Consider the following 19,293-nt stretch of genomic DNA (forward strand, 5'->3'; position numbering starts at 1 on the left):
AGAGTCTATACATTCCCCTCAAAGTCAACTTCTTCCAAATACTGGAAGCAACTGTTTTTGCTTAACACTATATTTCTAACAAAGGCAAATTTAATAATGTTGATAACCAAAATTTAAACTTCATAATGCAATGTAAAAACAATCGATATCCGTATTATAATGTTTAAAATAGCTAGTTAGCTCTGATAGGTTTGATTTACTGAGAAATTCATCTTTTGTCTACAGAAGTTAATGATAATAAATACATTACTCTGCTAATACTATAAACACATGTTCTCCAGGCAATCCTATTAGGTAATGCTCAACATTTTTACATTTACAAATGGAAAGGTTTAAGAAACTTGTATGAAGTCTGCAAAAGGATCCATGGACTTATAATGCACTACATTATAGCATGTTCAGATAAATAATCTATTAGAAAAGCTGAAGTGATTTGAATGTGTATTTCTGTAATACAAACTAGGTTACAGGTGATTGGCTAACAGGGAAATATTGTCAATTTAAAAATAGACAAGTGATTTTTCCTAGTGTGCAAACATGTTTGAAGCATGTCGAAACAAGCATTCACACAAAGAGAAAATTTTAGCAATATGCAGAGGTAGTGGCTTCCAGAAGCACCAAGTTTTTCTTCAAAATTAAGCTATTTGGTGCCGCCACTATGAGTGCAGTTGAAGAAACTGCAAAGACATTTCCCTCTTGTTAAGAGGAGCAGAGGGAGAGAGACAGAAAAATGGAAAAAAAAAAAAACAAAACACCTGAATCTTGAGACTCATTTTTACTTTTAATCAAACAAGACTCTTTTGAAAGCAAACACATTCAAAGATCTACATCTCCGGCTAAATGATCAAGATGCTGGATGCAAATTTCTGTGGCTATTTAACTATGCAAAGATTTTTTTTTGTGGTTATTGTTTTTGTTATTTTTTTCATTAAGCCTTGTTATTTTTTATGCACAAGGCAGAATGCAACCAGCACAGCAGAAACTTCCTCAGTCATCATCTCTCTGTTGCATTCATATTCATGGCCACTTAGCTCAGTTGATAAATGTCAGGTTAATGAGATTATCATCTACTTCAGGGCTTCACACTGTTCCATGGCTGTAGTCTGTACTTAAGATCCCTGATGAAATTAGAAGAAAAAAAGAATGTAGATGAATTAGTCCAAATTAGTCTCTTTAATAGAAAACTACTTCAAAGAATTAATAGTTTTAAAGAAAAAGAACCTAAATTGTAAGAAACATTTAAATCAACTGGAATGCCTTTTTCTATTAAAACAAATAACAGAGGCATTAAAAAATGTTAAATCACCAATATTATCCCCATCATAACAAAACTATTATTATTTTGACATGTTATATCCAGACTTTGTTGTCTTTCTCATTAATAAATATATATTTTAAAATACTTGTAATTATACCAAGCATAATATTGACATCTGTGTTTTCACTTGTTCTCTCATTTATTTATTTGTTTATTTTTTGACTTACAAGTAGTTTCATAATCTATCAGCAACATGATTTATAAAACCTCTCCTACTGTTTGGTATTTGAATGATTTCCATTTTTTCCTATTATACTTAATGAAGAAAATATCTTGGTCAAGGGAGCTTTATTGTTAAATCATTTTCTTAGAAGTCATGATAAAAACAAAGATTACTGAATACATGAATATTTCTTTATAGATAAATAAAACTATTTACAACAGCTGATGTATTTTACAGTATTGTTTTCCATAGTGGGTGAAAAGTTTAGAATTCCATCAGCTGTGCTTGCATCACCACAGCCTTGTCAAAATTTATTTGATTTTTTTATGTTCAAAATTGATGAGAGGTACAAAACTATATTTCAATATTGCTTTTATTTGCATTTTTTATTTAATGTTGGACATTTTCCTATGGAAATTCTCTGTTGCCTATTTATTGGGCACATAATTTTTTAGACCTTTTGAAAAGAGATTATTGAGATATAATTGACATACAATAAACTGCATATATTTACAGTGTAAAATTTTATAAGTTTTGATATATGTATACACCTGTGAAACCATCACTGCAATCAAGAAAAAGAACATATTCTCTTCAATTTCTGGAAGAATTTGTGTAGAATTGGCATTATTTCTTTCTTAAATGTTTGGTAGAATTTGCCAATAAGCCATGTTGCTCTGGAGATTTCTTTGTGGAAAAGTTTTTTTTAAACTACAAATTTAATTTTTGAAAACGGATATGAGTTTATTCAGACTCTTTCTCTTTTTTTTTTGGAATGAACTCTGGTAGCTTGTGCGTTTAAAAGATGTGCACATTTTATCTAAGTTGTCAAATTTATTGGCATAGTGTTGCTCATAGTATTCCTTCATTAACCTTTTAGTGCCTCTAAAATTTGTAGTTATGTTACTTCTCTCATTTCCGATGTTGGTAATTTATATCTTCTCTCTTTTCCATAATCAGTCAAGCTAGAGATTTTTCAATTTTATTAATCATCTACAAGAACCAGTTTGGGTTTAATTGATATTTTTCCATATTTTTCCTAATTTTCCATTTTCTATTTCTTTAATTTCTGAGCTATCTTATTATTACTTTCTTCTGCATAATTTGGATTTAATTTTTGGTTTGATGCTAGACATTGTATATTTTATCTTATTGTGGATCACAGGTATTTTTTATTCTTACAGATATTCTTGAGTTTTGTTTTGGACACATTTACTTGGGAATAGTTTGATTCTGTGGAGATTTGCTCTGAAGTTTTGTTAGGTGGAATCAGAGCAGCCTTTAGTCTAGGACTAATTTTTCCTTTTACTGAGGCACTACATTCCGAGTCTTTTATCCAAAAACCTGTGAACTTCAAAGTTTTTCTCTTCTCTCTGGTAGGAACACAAACTAATCCCAGCCTTATAATATTTCCAAGCATTTTCCCTCTAATCCTTTCAGGTTGTTTTTCCTCTGGTCTCAGGTAATTTCCTCACACACATGTTTCGATCAGCACTCGGCTGAATTCTTAACAGGGGGCCCCTCTGCAGATCTTTGAATCTCTCTGTCTCTATTGGTCTCTGTCTCTGTCTCTGTCTCTCTCTCTCTCCAGCTCTTTCCTGTTTGGTACTCTACCCTACAAATATGCCTTTCCTTGCCTCTCCATTCTACCAACTCTGTCTCTCTGTGTCCTCAACTCAGAGGTCCTTTGTATGTGTTTCTATTGATGTTTCAGAAGTGGTTTTGCTTGCTTGTCATCTATGATTAGTTTTCTCATTTGTCTGTTTATTTTTGAGTAATAGATAGTATATAAGGAAAATTATTGATAGAAATAATAGAGAACTGGGGATGATTTATCTTTCTTTAAAATCTTTCTAAAGATTTTTATTGCTACTGCTGGTTTCTGGGATCACTATTAGTCTGTATAACTTAACACTGAGATTTGGGTTTGAAGTTTTCTGGTCTACCCAGATGACCTGGCTGCTGGCTGTGCAAGGGTGGTTCCTTCTTTCCTCTTAATCCTGGGATGTGGCTTTTAAAAGCCAACCCAAAGCAGACAGTGAAGCTTAGTAGGATTAGTAGGACACATGTCATGTGTCCTGAAGGTTGATTTTTGTCACCCAAGACTTGTGATGATGTTAAAAATGTATAAAATAAGAAGTAGCTCAGCTTTTGGTGGTGATCAACTTATAATTGGATAATGCCCCAGGCAAAAATGTTCCCAATTGCCCTGTTAAAAATCTCTGGATTCACAGCCTTTCCAGTGTCTCGGCATTTTAATTCCTTACCACCCAACTATTTGATAACTTTTGGATGATAATTTTTTATGTTTCCTCCATCTTTTTTTAGCTATGATCATCAGAAGAGTTTTTCTGAAATATTTAGCTCACTGACTAATGATATTTTTCCCTTTAAATGTCAATAAGCAGTGTGTTACAGCTATAATGTCACTGTCTTAAAAGCTAAATGTAGTATTACTTGAACATCTTTACATGATCACAATACTATATCCAACATTAAAATAATTGTGACAGCTAAAAACTTTTCCTCATTTTGCCAAATGACCCCTAGGGAGCACAGTTGCTCCTGGTGGGGAGCTATGGCTACTGAAATCTGGACAAGTCTTCAGGCTTCACAGCCCATGCTCATAATCATCATACTGCCCTTTCTGCTTGGTAGGTTCTGCCCTAGGGTAGGTAGGGTTCTACCCTGGTTTCCACAAAACCTACATATCTCACTGCTTATTCCTCCCCTCACAGACACAAAGCTATAATTAAGTTGAATTATGTTTTTCTTCTTCTCTGTACTTCTCCTTCTCTGTACATAAGTCACTCTGTTCCCTCCCATCATTCATGTCTTTCCCTTCCTAGTACCTGCTTGTCCAGTTTAAATGACATTCCTTTCTGTATCTTTCTTCATCTTCTCCTGTGCATTTCTCCCTCCTCTGAATGCGATTTCTCCCTTGAGGGTGTGAGTTATCTGAGGATTAAATTATGAAACATATGTGGGCAGAATTTGTGTCTTATTCATCTATTGTCTTCTAAAAGACAAAACAACAGTTTCCTGCATCCAGGAGGCACTAAGTTGAATGAATTTATCACTTTTTTTTGAGAAAAGATAGTGATTGTCTTTCATACAGTAATTCTAGAAAGAAACTGCTTCCTTAGCTTCCATTTTGAATTCATTATAAATTTATCACCAAAGAATTTAACTAAATTATATGCTTGCTAAGTACCTGTTTCTTTGAATATATTAATTCTTGAATCAGTATGACACATAGATGGACTACTTGCTAGTTAACATTTTGCTTTCATTTATTTATCTGAAAATGAGTCGTTCTCTTTCTTTACAACTGATTTTTAAAAAAATAATTTTAGGAGTTTGGTTGTATGACACAATTCAATTTTGTCTACCCAGGTTGACATATTCATTAATCTTAGAATCAATAGGAAAAGAATTCTATAACCAATTGATATTAAACTGAAAATAAATACACTTAATTTTTGCTCAATTTTCCTTATGGTTCAATTGTTTCTTATGTATTATTTTATTAACCCAGAACAAAAATCAAGTTATAGCAACATTCTCCAAAGAATGTTCTACTAGTGTTTTTAGGTACTCCATGAAAATAAAAAAGTTGGTGGTTATATAAGCTTTGGAAACTTTATGGTATATCCTGCTGTGGAAAATTCATAATTCACAGTAACACATTAAGGTTAGTAAGGAATTCTATAACAGAAATCAATCAATCATTGGTTCAACCTCATTTAACCCAGTGTTTCCAACAAGTAGAACTTAGTGGTTAATCATTGAGACCCTGGGTTAATTGCCTGGCCTCAAATTCCAACTCTACCTCTTTCAAATTGTGTAAACTTGGGTGTGTGTCCCAACTTTTTGGCTGAGAAAAATAAAGGTAATGGTGGAAGTGTAGAGTGTTGTAAAGATTAAATGAAATAACATATGTGAAGTATTTAGAATATAGCCTGGCTTATTGAAAGCCCTTGATCTATATTTACTATTATTATCATTTATATTTGACCATAGAATTTATTTTGGAGTAAGAACTACTGGGATCACTGTGGGATCTGTTACAGAGATTTTGGGAGGATTGTTACAGACATATTTGATATAGTAGCCATTCCTGGGAAGTGTGCCAAGATGGATTAGTTTTTATCTCTGAGTACTTACCTGGAAAAGGGATAGCTAACTTAAGTAAGAAATGGCCAGTTAATACCTATATGTGGTTGGATCCAAGTTGTAAACTGGACTGAGGAGTTTTCATTTCCCTCCAGGTATGCTGAGATGTACTACCATCCTATCTGCCCAGAGAGAAGAAAGAAACATGAAGCCAAGAGAAAGAAAAGAACCTGCCCTTCTCCCCACAAACAACAGAGGTATACACACATAAACATGAGCACACAAAACAGACCCACACATCGAGACACATATGCAGGCATCCAAACTCACATAAGACATACTCTCATTGTAGAGCACTGCTGAGGTTCATGTCATTTTCTGACTTGGTCTTTGTAATGAATGTATAATCTGTAAGATGTATTTATTTAGTTTTAAAATTTTAATTCAATGTATACAGGGAATCTAGATTTTCATATAAGTGGAAAGGAATTTCCTCGAATGAATGATTTTGAACATAAGCATTATAAATAACCAGCAGTAAGTATTGCACATTTAAATTGAATTTTTTATTTTAAATATTCACAGTACAGGAATTTATTAGGCCTGAATAGAACATCATTATTTACACATCCAAGGGATAATTCCAGCGGTAAATCAGTGAAATACTTACACTGAATATAGGAAATATGATTGAAGAGATTTCTTCTTACAGATACAGGCTCAAATCTTTTATACATTATTTCTGCCTGGGGATCTTAGCACAGATTGAAGTCACTATTAGTTGCTGAACAAAATTTCACAAAATTATAACTATAGCAATCACATCATATATTTATAAGCCCAGAAAGACATCAGTGGCAAGGAACCCACATTATAATAGTATTTTTAAGGGAAGGAAACTTCAAATGACAACTCCAGTTTAATTTGTGGAAAACACAAGTTCTCCAGGTAGCTGAATATACAGATCTTCAATGGCATTTTGCCTCTCATGGCTTATTAAAATATTTGCTTAGCTGCCATAATATGTTATGTTATTTACAGGTTGAATCAATGAAGGGAACAGTATGGTAGCAAACTAAGAGCCCAGACTGATGTTTGCTGACTGTCATAAACATACAACATCCTGGTCTGGGAAGTTGGCCTTCACATTGCTGGGAATGGCTACTCATCATTTGGATCAATGCTTGACTCCAGGATGTAGCAAGACTCAGTTGCATGATTTTCACTTGGAATAATAGCTGAAGTCAGCTTTTCTTACCAATATACTAACTTCACTGAAGCTGTTAAAATAACCTGAATGAACCAAACTTCTGCAAATAAATAAATAAATAAATGTATAAATAGGATCCCCACTGTTTTAATAACATAGCAATGAAATTAGCTTCCAACAGTGTAAATGCTATACTGGTGTTCAAGTCACCAAGTGCTATGTTCTAGCCTCACTATATCATGGTGAATGGCTAATTTCATTCGTGGGTGGGGTGGGGTGGTTATTGGTCCACATATATTATCCGTTTGGAATTAAGCCCTTCTAAAAACACAAATATATTTTCGGAAAAAAGAATGCAAAGGCAAAAATAAAGACAGGACTTTGCTGAACGGAGTAATTTCTGCTCACATGGACTGCAAATTTTCAGCATGTAGAGGCTTGGTCTTGCAGCCAAAATTCACATTTTCTGTGCAATCATCTTTTTGTTTTTAAATTACTCAAGTTACTGAGAAAAAGATTGGGTTTATTTCTTTTCCTCCTACCAATTATACTGATTGGCTCTCCATACTGCCTGGGGGTTCTAAACGTTACTGACCAATTTAGTGTTGTGCAGACCTGGCCTCAAGTTTTTTTGTTTTTTTTTTAATTAATTATTTTTTTTAACCCCACTGGCAGTAGTACTGATTTTGGCAAAAAAAGACATACCATTCTTGATTGTAGAAAAATCTGCCAGAATATTGTATTCATAGTACGGAATGGATTGAGATGATTTTTTTTTTCACATCTTCATGCTTCCTTATAGGAAATTGCTATACAGTAAATTGTATCATTTGCCAACAAATGATTTTATTTGTTGTATTTTATTGCCGACAAGAAACGCCAAGAAGAAAATTGGGAGGAGTGGAATTTACCACAATATGCTGCAAAGTTAGAAAATAAGCAAAGTAGCATTGTCTATGGGCTCATTCACACTGAGAGTAACATTTTCACTACTAAAGTTTAAAAAGGACTTCTGAAAGAACGTGAATCATGCACATGGGATGAGATGAAGCCTGTGGGTGAGGGGTGAGTTGGCAGTGTGAATCCCCCCAAAGTTGCACGATTCACTAATGGCATGCAGTTTTTCACCTAATATAACACAACCATAACATCGTCATATAATTTCTAGCACAACTTATTTCAAACATGCACTGGCTACTAAAATAAGATTTTAAAGAAAAGCTGATGTTTGATATAAAATAATCATGTTTTTTCAAGTGTGGAAAAATACTCTACAAAAAAATAAGTAGAAAAGTGATTTCTGATCAATGTGTGGTTTTATCTATAAAAATTCAGATGACTAGTTAGTGTGCTTACGACAACCCTATCAGGTCTGCATGGCAATAATACACATACAGAAAGTTAAGAGCATTAAACAACTATTAGCACAATGCAAGTATCCTTATCAGAAATAACATGAAACTATAAACTGTACATTTGGCATTTAGGTTTCAGGGTGTTTTTGAGTCTGTTTAAATATGACAATACAATAGTGCAAAATCACATTACATGAATAAAACATACAATTACCATCCAAATAGTTTATGGATTACTGACCCTTACAAGTCACACATTGGCTAGAATTGGCACATATTGTTTCAGCATGATAGTTTTGACCTTCCTTACTTGAGTGTATGTCGTTTTATTCAAAGTTACACTTGAACTACATAAAAAAAAGGATAGGCATGGGTGAGTCTATATGTGTGTTCTTGAGGAAATGAGATAAGAGGAAGCATATGGCATCCCTACTCTTCGTCTGTAAACCTCCCTTGCAGCTTTCTTCATTAGCAGTGCTTTAGTTAGAGCTCCTAAAGAAATTGCCTGTTAACTTCTTTTCCCTCTTTCTTGTGGCTCACAGAGCATCCACATGACCACATGGAAGGGAGCAGGAAGAAAAGAAGAAAAATTCTAGGCGAATATATGACAGCTCATGCCCTGTGCCAGGCTAATTAAACCAGGATGTCTAATCAACAAATCAAAATTTGTAAGAGTTTCTCAGGTGACGATAATGTAAAGTTCACTGCACTCTGTTGATAGATGAGAAATCTATGGCCCAGAAAAGCTAGTGAATTATACAATAGATTATGTAAGCTAGAACTTGAGTTCTGATTCTTAATTTAATGCTCCTTTCCTTGTTTCTTGTCACCATTTTTCTCCTTTCTGCAGCTTTGTGAACTTGTATCTACCTGCAGACTTGTTAGCTCTTTACCTTTTCCCTTTAAAAACATCTATTATGCACACATGTTGTTTTGGATTTAGAATAGACCACAGTATTCCAATGAAGATGATAAATCTCAATAATTTCATTCAAATAATTTTGACCAGCTGCATTTCCTCCAGCAAACATTACTTCTTATCTTCATCTGACACAGGATTTATGGAAATGTTGTTTTTTACATTGTCACAATTACTCCGCTAACCCTGACTCTTACCAAACCCAACCTTAAATAAAAAGAGAGAAAAAGGGAAAAGAGGGGGAAAAAAGGCACATGAATAGATATATTGTTTGTGAAGGTTGCCATCATACTGATAGCTCTAGAGATTTAAATTTTTATTTTAAGAGTAAAAAAGGGTGATGCTATTTTCACAGCTTTTTTTTTTTTTTTTTTTCCTATTCCTATTTCCACTGCCACATAACCTGTTAATCTTCCGGGGCAAGAGCCTTCATTGATTTGAATGTAGAGCATCTACAAGCTAAAAGGGATTTTTTGTTTTGTTTTGTTTTCCTTTTAAGTAAACTCCTGGCCACAAGTCTTTGTCTTTTGATTCAGTATTTTAAAATAATATATAAAATATTTGAGGTAGGTCACCTGTTATCTAAAAAGTGTGCTGCTCCCAGTTTTACACAGGTAACCAGATATTCTCGATTTGCTCGAGGGCTTTCGAAAATCAGTATGTGAAAGGCCTGATCTCATTACAGTCCCTAGAGACACGCATCCTACCCAACATGATAGTGAGCTCTCTTCTGGCAATCTTGCCTTGGATGAAGATGGCATCTTCAGGATTGTCTCATCCGAGGGACCAAGGTGGCTAATGAGGCCCGTCTGAGATCAGGGGATGCGCGTTGTACCCTGGCACATATTTCTTGCATAATGAGTAGTACTGGGTTGTTAATTTAGTGTGGGTCCTCTTTCTGCCGAGCCCCTTTTCTCTCTCTTGCACTCTCATTAATCAAAATGGAATGCAGTCATGTGTAGAAAGCCACAACAGTTAACATACCTCTCTGTAGAAATCGCTCTTAAAATTTTTCTGATAAAATTTACATTTTTCACAATGAAATTCCAGCAAGCTCTAATTTAACATACTTTACATATATAATTAATTCAACAGTTTCGTTGCCAGAGAACTCAGAAAAATGACTTAATTCAGTTTTTGAAGTTTTCTAAGGTTGTATCTGAAACAATAAATGTTTCTAAAATTTTTTAAAGCAACACAACTAGGAACTACTTAAAAATACTATTTTGAATATCATTCCTTTTTTACACATTAAAAATAAAAATTGTCCTTAAGTCTACCTTTTTGTTTTATTACAGTACAACTTAGAAATTGTGCACATGAACAGTTGAGAATATTCATATCAAAACTCTTTTTATTATGCATTTAGTAATTAGAGTAGTCAATTGCACTCTGGCTAAGAATTATTTTATTTCTGCACCAGTAAACAAATACATCCCAACTCATTGAATGTATACTCTAACATTTTAAAAGTAAATTTTAGCATTCTTTTTAAACTTTACAAAAAGTAGAGACTTGATTCTGTTTCCTAACTTTTATCATTAACTAGTTCTGTGGCTAAACTACTAGACAGTTGAAATGAGGGATTAAGTCAAGTTGTTGAATATTTATTTCTAAGCCTCTTTCCTTACCAGAAAACGATTTCTGGGAATCTTCCTGCTCTTCCGTCTGTGACTTGAGCTATACCAACTGATAATATGTTAAATTGACTATTAATTTACTGATTGCTCATAACATGGAGGTAAAATTAGGTCTGCTTTGGGTTCCATGATTTTAAGAAATGATGTATGTGTTTAGTAATGCAAATAATGCCTATGCACTATGACTGTCAGCTCCCCACACCCCTTGCATTACTTAGTGATTACAGAAGACGTGAATGCACGCTTCCACGCTATATTTGTTTTTCCTCTCCTGAAGATTATTCCTTTGGCTTATTTAAAATTGCAGTGATTCTTATAAACTGTCTGCTTAACGCTTTCAGAGCCTCAGAACTGAAACTGTGGAAATAATTTTGGATTCCTCACAATGATCTTTCATTATAGTAAACCATACTAATTGGACACATTGTCTAGTCACTTAAACGTCATTATATTTGTCCTCACAAAAAACACATCAGGAATATGTTACCTCCATGTTACCTCCACATGCATGTTACCCCCATATGCAAAATCTGAGGCTAAGAGAAGTCACATAACTTGCACACAGTGAATGGGCAGAGCTGGGATTCAACTCTAAATCTGTGGTCATCAAAAATCCATGTGCTGGGACTTCCCTGGCGGTCCAGTGGTTGGCACTCTGCGCTTCCAATGCAGGGGGCGCGGGTTCAATCCCTGGTCGGGGAACTAGGATCCCACATGCTGCACGGGGCAGCAAAAAAAAAAAAAAAAAAAAAAATTAGAAAAAAAAAAAATCCATGTGCTGTACGCTATAACCTTGTTGCTTCTTGTACAGCACAGGGAAATATAGCCATTGTTTTGTAATAACTTTAAATGGAGTACAGTCTATAAAAATATTGAACCACTATGTTGTACACCTAATATAATATTGTAAATCAATTTGCTATACTTCAATTTAAAAAAAATCCATGTGCTACAGCTTGCTGGTATATCCCAATTGCAAATTACTTTTCCACCCATCAAGCAAGGACTTTGGAATCTGGGAAAGAGTTTTCTTAAACACTTACAGCAGATAAGCAGATCACAGAAGCCTAAGATTTTATGGCTGTAAAGGATTTTAGTAATTGGACAGTCTAGTCCTTCCATTGCAAAATATAAACATGAAGTTAGAACCCAGAAAGAGAATGAGAGATATTTTTTTCAAGGTATATAACCTTTTCTTGTTCTACTAATTCCTCCAGGCCAAGAATTGTTCATGTCTTTTGTGTAGACTGGTGGTTCCCAGAGGTGGCCCCATGTTAGTATCAGCTGTGGAGCCTTTGCATGAAATAATTAGGCATAGACATTGTTTTGGACCTTGAAGTAGAGGAATGAATACTTTACTGACATATTTGAAAGATTCCAGGTTAACTCAAGAAAGGTGATAGCTCGTTTCAACCGAGCGATAGAACACTTCCCATTTAACAGGTGGCTAAGACTCAGACCTCAAAACTAACAGCACATCAGAACTATCTGGGGAGATTTTAAAAATACAGATTCCAGTTCCCATCTCAGATCCAGAGAATCAGAAGCTGTGTATTATTAACACTTTTTCAAATGATTCTTATGTAGCTGACCCAGCAAGTTCCAAAGGCATGTGTTTGAGAACAATTGGCTTAGGATGGTTCACAAACTATAGCATGAAACAGAATAACTTAGGACATGCATTAAAAGCATGTTGTTTTGGACTTATGTGAAGAGATTCCAACTGCATGAGCCGGGCCCAGGAATCAGTATTGTTCCTAAACACCTCTGATGATTCTAGGTCAGGTGACCCAGGAACCAGGATTTTCACTAACATTGACAAAAGGCAGCTGATGTTGGAGGGGTTCTTTTTAAATTCTTTTTAAAAATATTTTTAATTTAAATCAAATGAATAAATATATATTAGCTGTGAGTTTAAAAAATAACTGAATTGTCCAGATGTGTTCAATCTGGCTTACTCAAATTAGCCTCCCCATTTTACTGTCATCTGGGGATTGACTATGCACCTCCACTACCTCCCTGAAATTTTTGCATAAATAAAAATTTTCAGATAATTGTAATAGGAATGTGGATGGTGTAGAAAAATTTAAAATATTTTAAAATAATGCTCAATATATGCTTATTTTTCTGCAGGCAATTAAGATCTCAGTGAGTAGGTGAGTACATGAATTGCAAAGGAAGTAGGTAGAGAACTAAGGGGTGGAAGGAGTTAAAGGAGGAGGGTTAGTTAATTGAGCATTTGCTATATTCACTGGATTAGGCTCTTTCCAAATATTAGATTAATAATCAGTTTTATACTTTACTTGTCTATGCAGAGAAATAAGAGGGAAATCTGTTGGAATATTTACTTCCAAAATATTATTTTGTGATGGTCATTGGAACTGCATTTGCAAATATGCGCATATATCAGTTTAGATCTTAGATGAGAGAGTAACAGTGCTAAAAGGAACATACAAAAAACAAGGTCCAGAGAGGTTAAGTGGCTTTCTCAAAATTACAGTTTTTTGAATAAATAAGCCAGCCTAGCATTACTCATATTTCTGGTTTAGCAGGCCATCTCTCATTTATGTTGTAAACTGCTCTATATAATGCTTACGGATATGGATGCATTCAATATGAATTACTAAGAGGAAGAACACTTTTGGTAGTAGTGGAGCTTATCCATTTGCAAAATGCTACAAAATCTCCAGATGAGAGATGTCCAGAAAAAAAAATACCATCTTAATTGACAGATGTTTGCAATACAAAGAAGTGTAGTTCGGGAGGAAAGGAAAGATATTTCTCCCCATGCATAGTTTGGTAATAAATATATGTGCCCCCTACGGTGCTTGCACTTTATATTCTTCTTAAATACTAATTGTTTTTTCCATTAGAAACAGTTGGTATGTTAATATTTGAATAGAATGTTAACATGTTCCAAATTCTTTTAAATCTTTCTAGAAATGTTACTTCTTTGGGGTCTTAGAATGCAGTAAAACTGGAAAGACATAAAATGCCTTCCTTTTGCATCCAGGCAGCAAACTGACCAATGAAATAAATACATCATGTCTAACGGGTACCAAGAAGCTGGAACTGTTATCACACTTTAAAAAATATTTTGCATGATCTCTAATGCAATCTGTTTATTCATTCAACAAGTATTTGTTGAGATCCTCCTCTAGGTTAGGCACTGGATTTATCTTTTAGATTCTAAAATTTATTTTGTTTAACAGCTTGATTACAATTAATTTATTAAGAAGTTCCCTTAAATGAGATCAGAGTTTAAGGGCACTCAAAGATATGATTAAGCACAAAGTCATAATGTAAGGATCTAAACCTTGTTTTGGTAACATTAATTCATGCAGAGACATTTTCTGAGTGATTGTCTTTAAGACTCATGGAATCTAGTCTGAAAATAGGCAGGCAAAAAGATCTCAGTAGTATAGTTTCCTATTCTTTCCATATTTAACCTCCAACTGGAGGCAAGAATATAAAGTCTCAGCAAATAATTTCTAAATAGTTGGTCAATTTATACCTCAGATGCTCTGAGCTTTCTAAGCCCTCACAACAGAAGATATTTCTGCACATTCCGGGATTATCAGAATTTGTATAGTAAATATACAATTTTGAAGCTGATAGTGGATTCCTATTTAGATAACTTTTTCAGTTTCTATTTCATATTGTCATATTTATGGCTGTCATAAACTATGACTGTCATGTCTTTCTTTTTCAGATATGACGTACTGCTGGATATGGAGAATTTAGTATATGTTCTTATTAATAAGGCCTATAATAATTATATTTATATATTCTTACTAGTAAGGCCTACAATAAATAATATTTAAATATTCAGACCATTGAAAGTAAAAGATTTTTGATATTTTTAAATAAAACTTGTTAAGTGGTCTGTTCTTTTTTTATATTCACAATCTACCTCCTGGCAAAATTTGTTTGTTTCTGTAACCAGCAGCGAGCCAATCTTGTCAAATCTTTATCTTTCACCACGTGATATCCTTAAAAAATTGCAATCCACAGGATTTATTAAAGAAGTGGCAGAGAAACAGAACCATCTTGAGGGTTGCATTTCACTTCAAATGTAGTGAAAGCCCATTTCCTTCTACTAAAGCTCAACTCCTAAAATATTTAAACCAGAAAGAATGCTAACAAGTTTCATGTTTTATTTACCTTATGTATACTTTTTCAAAAGTCAAAGTGCTTCCACAGAGAGTGTAACATTCTACAGGCCCTAATAACACCAATAAGGCATTCACATTTTTAGAATTGAGATGTACTTCAATGATAAGGTGAGAATACAATGAAGAAGAAAACAGGATCAAGAGAGATAGTACCCTTTAATTCTAATCTTGGCTATGTCAATATAGGTGTGGGGTGTACGAGTGTGTGTGCCTGTGTGTGTGTGTGTGTGTGTGTGTGTGTGTGAACATATGTCTTAAATAAATATTATCTCTGAATCTAGTTGCTTCATAAGTAGAACGAAGAGATTGGTTTGTAAACATTGCTATAATTTCTTCCAGCCCTAAAACTCACTGATCAATGGACCCAGAATTGAAGCTGACTCATTCATTTTTGGCACTTCATATTAAGAAAACTTATTCTTCTGGGACTTGGTAATGGGTTTTTAATATACAGATGTGCTAGTTAGTCACTTAGTATTAATTGCCTTAGCTTCAGTCATATTATCAGCATATAATTATAGTCTCACACTGAGAAAGAGGCCAAATTCATAGTTGACAATAAAGGCAATGCCCACAGGTTTCTCAGTTCTTTGAAATCATGAGCATCCACCACAGCAAAGGCTTTTTACTGAATGCTTTTCTGCTTTTGAAGAAAGCAGGTATTTCTAAATTGGTTAGTAATGCATCCTCTTTAGATCCTTATACTTTTTGTTGGCCAAAAAGACAATAAAGTAAACATAAATGTATGAATTTGACTATTTGAACGTAATGAAATAAATGTGGTGGAGATCTCTCCTTCTCTAGGAGGGCATCTACACAGACATATCATTTCTGGATGCAGTGTGGTTAGAAGAGATAATATGGAGGTAATCTTCCATTAGGTCAAATGAGTAAACAAAGTTCGTGGCTCAGAAACAGGTCTGTTCATCTTTATCTCTGGTTAGGGCATTGCCTGACACAGGGAGCCTGTTCAGTCATGGGTAAAAGAGTGAACCTGAAGATCAAACAATCCTTCATCCAATGTAGGAATCTTCCTCTGCTCAAATCCTTCTAGTGGTCCCAAGAGCTCAATCCCTCACAAGGCAGTCTGGATTGTTGGACATAGCTCCTGCTTTCTGAATTTAAATTTGCGCCTCTCTCTAACTTCCATTTGATGTAGAAAATTGTGGAGTTGAGTTCTACTGATGTTAACATGTAGAGGATTATTAGACTAAGTCACAAATAGACACAAATGGATGTCTTCAGAACATTCTAACACTTTTGATGGGTTTAGAATAAAGTCATTAAAGATTCTTTTGGTAAATGCTTTCTTTGAAGAATCCTTATCTTCTCATCTTTTCTCACCCACTGTTCTCTGCTTATATCCAGCCCTTAACGTTATGGAGGGGAAACACTGTACAGCAACTGCAAGTTCAGGGGTGAATTCTCTAAAAATGTAGTGTAGTGAAAGTTTGTTTTGGTTCTGTAAAACCCTGAGGGCCATTGTCATATGTGCCACATATGAATAATTACAAAAATGGAATATAAAACATCATCTCCAGTTAGTACCTCTAGGCTAGAACTGTCACTTTTTGGGAACAAACAAAAATTTTCTGATGACTTTCAATGTCATTCATTTATTAATTCAACAAATATGCATTGAGATATCACTCTGTGTTAGCATTACGTGTTCCCTACAGATTGCCATTTTATTATGTTTAACATCTTATACTTAACACCTTGATAATAATTTTATTTAGGTTCTTTTAAATGATAGGACAAACATCTCACATATTATGTTCATATGGTGAAATGAAACAGTTTTAGACATTGGACCTTTGGAAAAAATATTTTAAATTGATATGTTATTAACAATTATATTGACACATAAATGTACCAATTATAAATATGACTTGTATCTATACATAACCTTTTCCCTTGTCGCTTGATAAGATTATTTGTTTTATTATAAAAAGGAGTGTTAAGATCAGGAAGAAAACTATCTTAGATTTTCTTAAGTGTTACTAGGATTATTTCCCAGGTACTAAAAATCCCAACAAATTGGATATTTAAAAATACTTAAATAATTTAACTTAAGATCATGAGAACAAGTGGCTGCATGTGCAAGTCAGCTTAATGAAAATAAATGGAAAGCCTAATAGCTTCCTGAATAGAATAGTTCTGTTCCACTATCTGGCTTATTCACTATGTGAATAATTCACAAATGTGGCATTCACAAATGTGGTAAACAGGTAAAAAATAGATCAAATAGAGACAGTTATACACTGTTCAACTTTGAAGTCAAAGAGGTTAGAATTCAATTACAAATGCTTTTCCTTTGTTACATTATGCCAACGTGGAACTAGAGATGATAATATTTAATGAAAATATTTCATATTTGAAGATGTGCATCTTCATTTACCAGATAGATTAAACAACTGATCAGTGTAGGAACAACAATCGAATCACAAATTTACATTACAGACAACTACAAAAATCTGAAAAAAATGATGTTTACAAATGATAGAGAAGAATAAATTATTTTTCAGTGCACATAATTAGGTATATATAAGATAATTTAAAACAACTGGAGTGATTGCTGAGGCTGCACTCTCAAAAACCTCCATCAAAATATATATGTCACCCAAGAGAGAGTGATACAAATAAATTAAGACACAAAAGCTGAATGATGTCTCTTCTCATCTTCAAAACCTCAATAATATCTCATCAAAATAATTTGCCAAGTGTGCAAATGATGGAAAACTTTAATTCCAAAACCATTTCTCTAAATTACCAACGGATTTATATTCTTGATGTCTTTTCACATGGTCACAAGCCAAGCATGCATGTGATTCCCAAAATCGTGGAAGATTTACTGTGAAATCTTTCCTCCAGTTAAAGTAACTAAGGTATAATTTATTGTTTTTATCTACTTCCTTCAGATACTTTGCTAGCTCACTGGGAGAGTTATAATCTTCCACATGAATGAATGAATCTGCTGGAATATAATTCTCATAGTTTTCCCTAGATGGCCCCAAAACAACAGGCACAGAGCCAGCCAGAAAAGCATTGTAGAGCTTTTCTGTGATGTAATCTTTGTGGATTGAGTTTTCAAAGGAAAGATAAAATTTGCAAGTAGATATGGTAGGAATCAAATTTTTATCATTCACATACTCTCCAAATGCTTGCCCATAGGTATGGATTTCAATGCTTTTGCTTAGCTCATTGTAATACTTGACCCTGGCATGCTCAGGGTTCCAGTTACTTACAACCCAGCACACTAACTTCTCTTTGCTTGGCACTTCAAACACGAAGGGGTTCGTGCTCACCGTCAAGAAGCCATAAGGCACTTGGATATCTGAGTCGCGGCGGTAAGTCAGAGTCAGGTTGAACAGGTGCTCAATGCCGCTCTTCTGGGGTGTGTGAGTTGGTGATTCCAAATTCATCCAAATCCATTTCTGGAAGGGTGGCCTCGCCTGCTGAGGTAAATTAGTCAGATCCCAACTGATGTCTCGGTGATGGATCAGAACCGCGTGTGATTTGTTGTACAGGGACCGGTCCGTCGTGAGATGGCATCCTTGGATGTTGAACATTGCTTGGCAAGATGTAAGGTCAAAGGTCTGCCCGAATGGCCACACCCAAATCAGAATCGTAGTTTCGTTAAAATAATCAGTTTTGGTGGAGAAGAAATTTTTCATTTTCAGCACAGAGCTGGCTGACTCCATCGGATTGAAGATCCAGCTGTTGGTGGGCTTGATGTAAATGAGCAGACATGCCATGAAGCAGCCCAGGATAATGCAGACGATTAAAAATGGGCGGAGAATTCCTTTGGATGCCGAGGTCATAATTTTTCCTGTGAAACAGAAAAGGAAAGATAGAGGGGTAGGTAGAGGTAGGGATGAAAAGTTAATCATAAATACATTTTGAGATAAACAGGTGATACATCCTAAAATACACTTAATCACAAAATCAACTGCATTTTCCTTTCCGGTCTTAGCAAAAACTAAATATAGGATGTCAGTTCAATAAAATCAAGTTGTAACTTTAACAGTACCTGTTTCCTAAATGCTCACTCTCAGCTAGGCTTTGTGCCAAGTACTTTGCATACTACATTTCCTTTGCTCCTCACAGAACCCCTATCAAGGAGGTCTTTTATCACCTCTTCTCTGCAGAATGAGGAAGTTGAGGGCCAGAGATATGAGTAACTAGCTTACCCATTGAGTTATGCTCTTTCTTGCCTTCTACAGTCTTCTTTGAACAAATAATACAAACATCAATAATCCATTGAGGTGCATTTGGCACCTCAGGTTTTATTGTCTTGATTTCTCTAGTCTCTGCCCTTTATATAAGTGAGGACTATTTACCCAGGAGTTAAATTCAGATCAGTTTCCCATAACAAGAACAATATCTGACACTTA

At 34.5% G+C, this 19,293-nt stretch overlaps 1 protein-coding gene across 1 annotated transcript in view; it reads right to left on the minus strand.

Moving 5' to 3' along the window:
• Window positions 1-6,139: 6,139 nt before the first annotated feature.
• The window catches only part of FUT9 (fucosyltransferase 9), a 101,223-nt gene continuing 88,069 nt past the window's right edge, over window positions 6,140-19,293 (minus strand). The window contains exon 2 of the mRNA XM_082405275.1: window positions 6,140-18,728. Within this exon, the coding sequence (XP_082261401.1) occupies window positions 17,641-18,720 (1,080 nt within the window). The 5' untranslated portion in view covers window positions 18,721-18,728 and the 3' untranslated portion in view covers window positions 6,140-17,640. The remainder of the gene's footprint in view (window positions 18,729-19,293) is intronic.

Source organism: Balaenoptera borealis, assembly GCF_965194805.1.
Source record: "Balaenoptera borealis genome assembly, chromosome: 9".
NCBI classification, from domain to species: domain Eukaryota; kingdom Metazoa; phylum Chordata; class Mammalia; order Artiodactyla; family Balaenopteridae; genus Balaenoptera; species Balaenoptera borealis.